This window comes from Eimeria necatrix, genomic scaffold (genome assembly GCF_000499385.1).
Source record: "Eimeria necatrix Houghton genomic scaffold, Enh_scaff2940, whole genome shotgun sequence".
Taxonomy (NCBI): domain Eukaryota; phylum Apicomplexa; class Conoidasida; order Eucoccidiorida; family Eimeriidae; genus Eimeria; species Eimeria necatrix.
The window spans coordinates 1-1,614 of NW_013653488.1; the positions used below are offsets into that span (position 1 = coordinate 1).

Below are 1,614 nucleotides of genomic sequence, written 5' to 3' on the forward strand. Positions count from 1 at the left end.
CCCTCGGGGGGGGGGGGGGGGGGCCCCCCGGGGGCCCCCAGGGTCACTTGCATGCGTTTTTGCTGCACCAGCTGCAGCAAGTAGGGGCTGAAGGAGGGAGCAGCAGCAGCAAGGGAACTCCACACCACTCCGAAGGCTTCTTCGTACTCAGCCCCCGCGTCTGCTGCTGCAGTGCTCGGCAAAGACAGACGGTCTGCCCACCCAAACCGCTGCAGCAGCAGCAGCAGCAGCAGCAGCAGCAGCAGCAGCAGCAGCGGGGAGGAGCGGCAGCAGCGGGGAGGAGCAGCAGCAGCGGGGAGGAGCGGCAGCAGCGGGGAGGAGGGCAGCAGCAACGGGAGGGAGCAGCAGGGAAGCCAGCAACAGCAGGCAATGCAGAAACACAGCAGCAGCAGCAGCAGCAGCAGCAGCAGCAGCAAATGCAGCAGCAGACGCAGACACACGCAGCAAACGACAGCAAATGGAACCTTCAAACCCCCGCAAAGTAAACCAAGAGAAGGAGTTTATACACAGCAGCAGCAGCAGCAGCAGCAGCAGCAGCAGCTTCAGGTGCACAGACAGCAGCAGCAGCTTCAGGTGTATGGACAGCAGCAGCTCTAAACCTCAGGGCCTAGCCACTCAGCAGCAGCAGCAGCAGCAGCAGCAGTAAAACCCTGGACTACTAGCAGCAGCAAGACAGCAGCAGCAGCCGCTCAAAAACACCAGCAGCTGCTGCTGCAAAACCCCAGCAGCAATACCAGCAGCAGTAACACCAGCAGCAGTAACACCAGCAGCAGCAGCAATACCAGCAGCAGCAGCAACACCAGCAATACCTGCAGCAGCAACACCAGCAGCAGCAGCAACACCAGCAGCAACACAAGCAGCAGCCGCAGCAACACCAGCAGCAGCAACACCAGCAGCAGCAGCAGCAGCAGCAGCAGCAGCAACACCAGCAGCAGCAGCAGCAGCAGCAGCAGCAGCAGCAGCAGCAGCAGGAAGCACCTGTCCTTCGTTGCTTCTCAAGAAAATGTGTTTTCGAATTCTCAAAACCCTTTTGTACAAACCACAACCCGCGCCTTCGACGGCGGTTTTTGCTGCTCGTGCTGCTTCGGGTTCTCCGAAGAAGTTCGCCTCGCTCGGCAAACCCTGACGCAAACCCTAAACCCTAAACCCTAAACCCTAAACCCTAAACCCTAAACCCTAAACCCTAGACCCTGGGGAGCCCGGGAAACCCTAAACCCTGCGCTGTTGCTGCCAGAGACTGGGCAAGAGAGAGCCGCGGCACTTGGAAGCGCCGACGGGTGATTCCCGCCGCAGCAACCCTAAACCCTAAACCCTAAACCCTAAACCCTAAACCCTAAACCCTCGTTCTTACGGAGTATCCCATTTCTCTTTCTTCTGCGTCGCGGACTTCGAGCACGTGCTTCAGTCCCCTATAAACTTGTTCTCGGAATTTCTTTTGCTGCATTATGCTGCAAAAAAAGGGTTTAGGGTTTAGGGTTTAGGGTTTACGCACAACGCCCCAGCTTCCCCGCCCTCCCTAAACCCTAAACCCTAAACCCTAAACCCTAAACCCCAAACCCCAAACCCCGCCCCCCTTCCCCCCGCAAGTCCCTCCCCTCCCCTGCGCGCGGCCTG

General features: G+C 58.9%; 1 protein-coding gene across 1 annotated transcript; it reads left to right on the top strand.

Moving 5' to 3' along the window:
- Nucleotides 1–485, top strand: ENH_00039970 (hypothetical protein; the record flags this gene model as incomplete). Its single annotated transcript, XM_013580719.1, has 1 exon — nt 1–485. A coding segment is annotated over one exon (485 nt), but the record flags the coding sequence as incomplete, so codon positions are not given.
- Between the last annotated feature and the right edge of the window lie 1,129 nt (nt 486–1,614).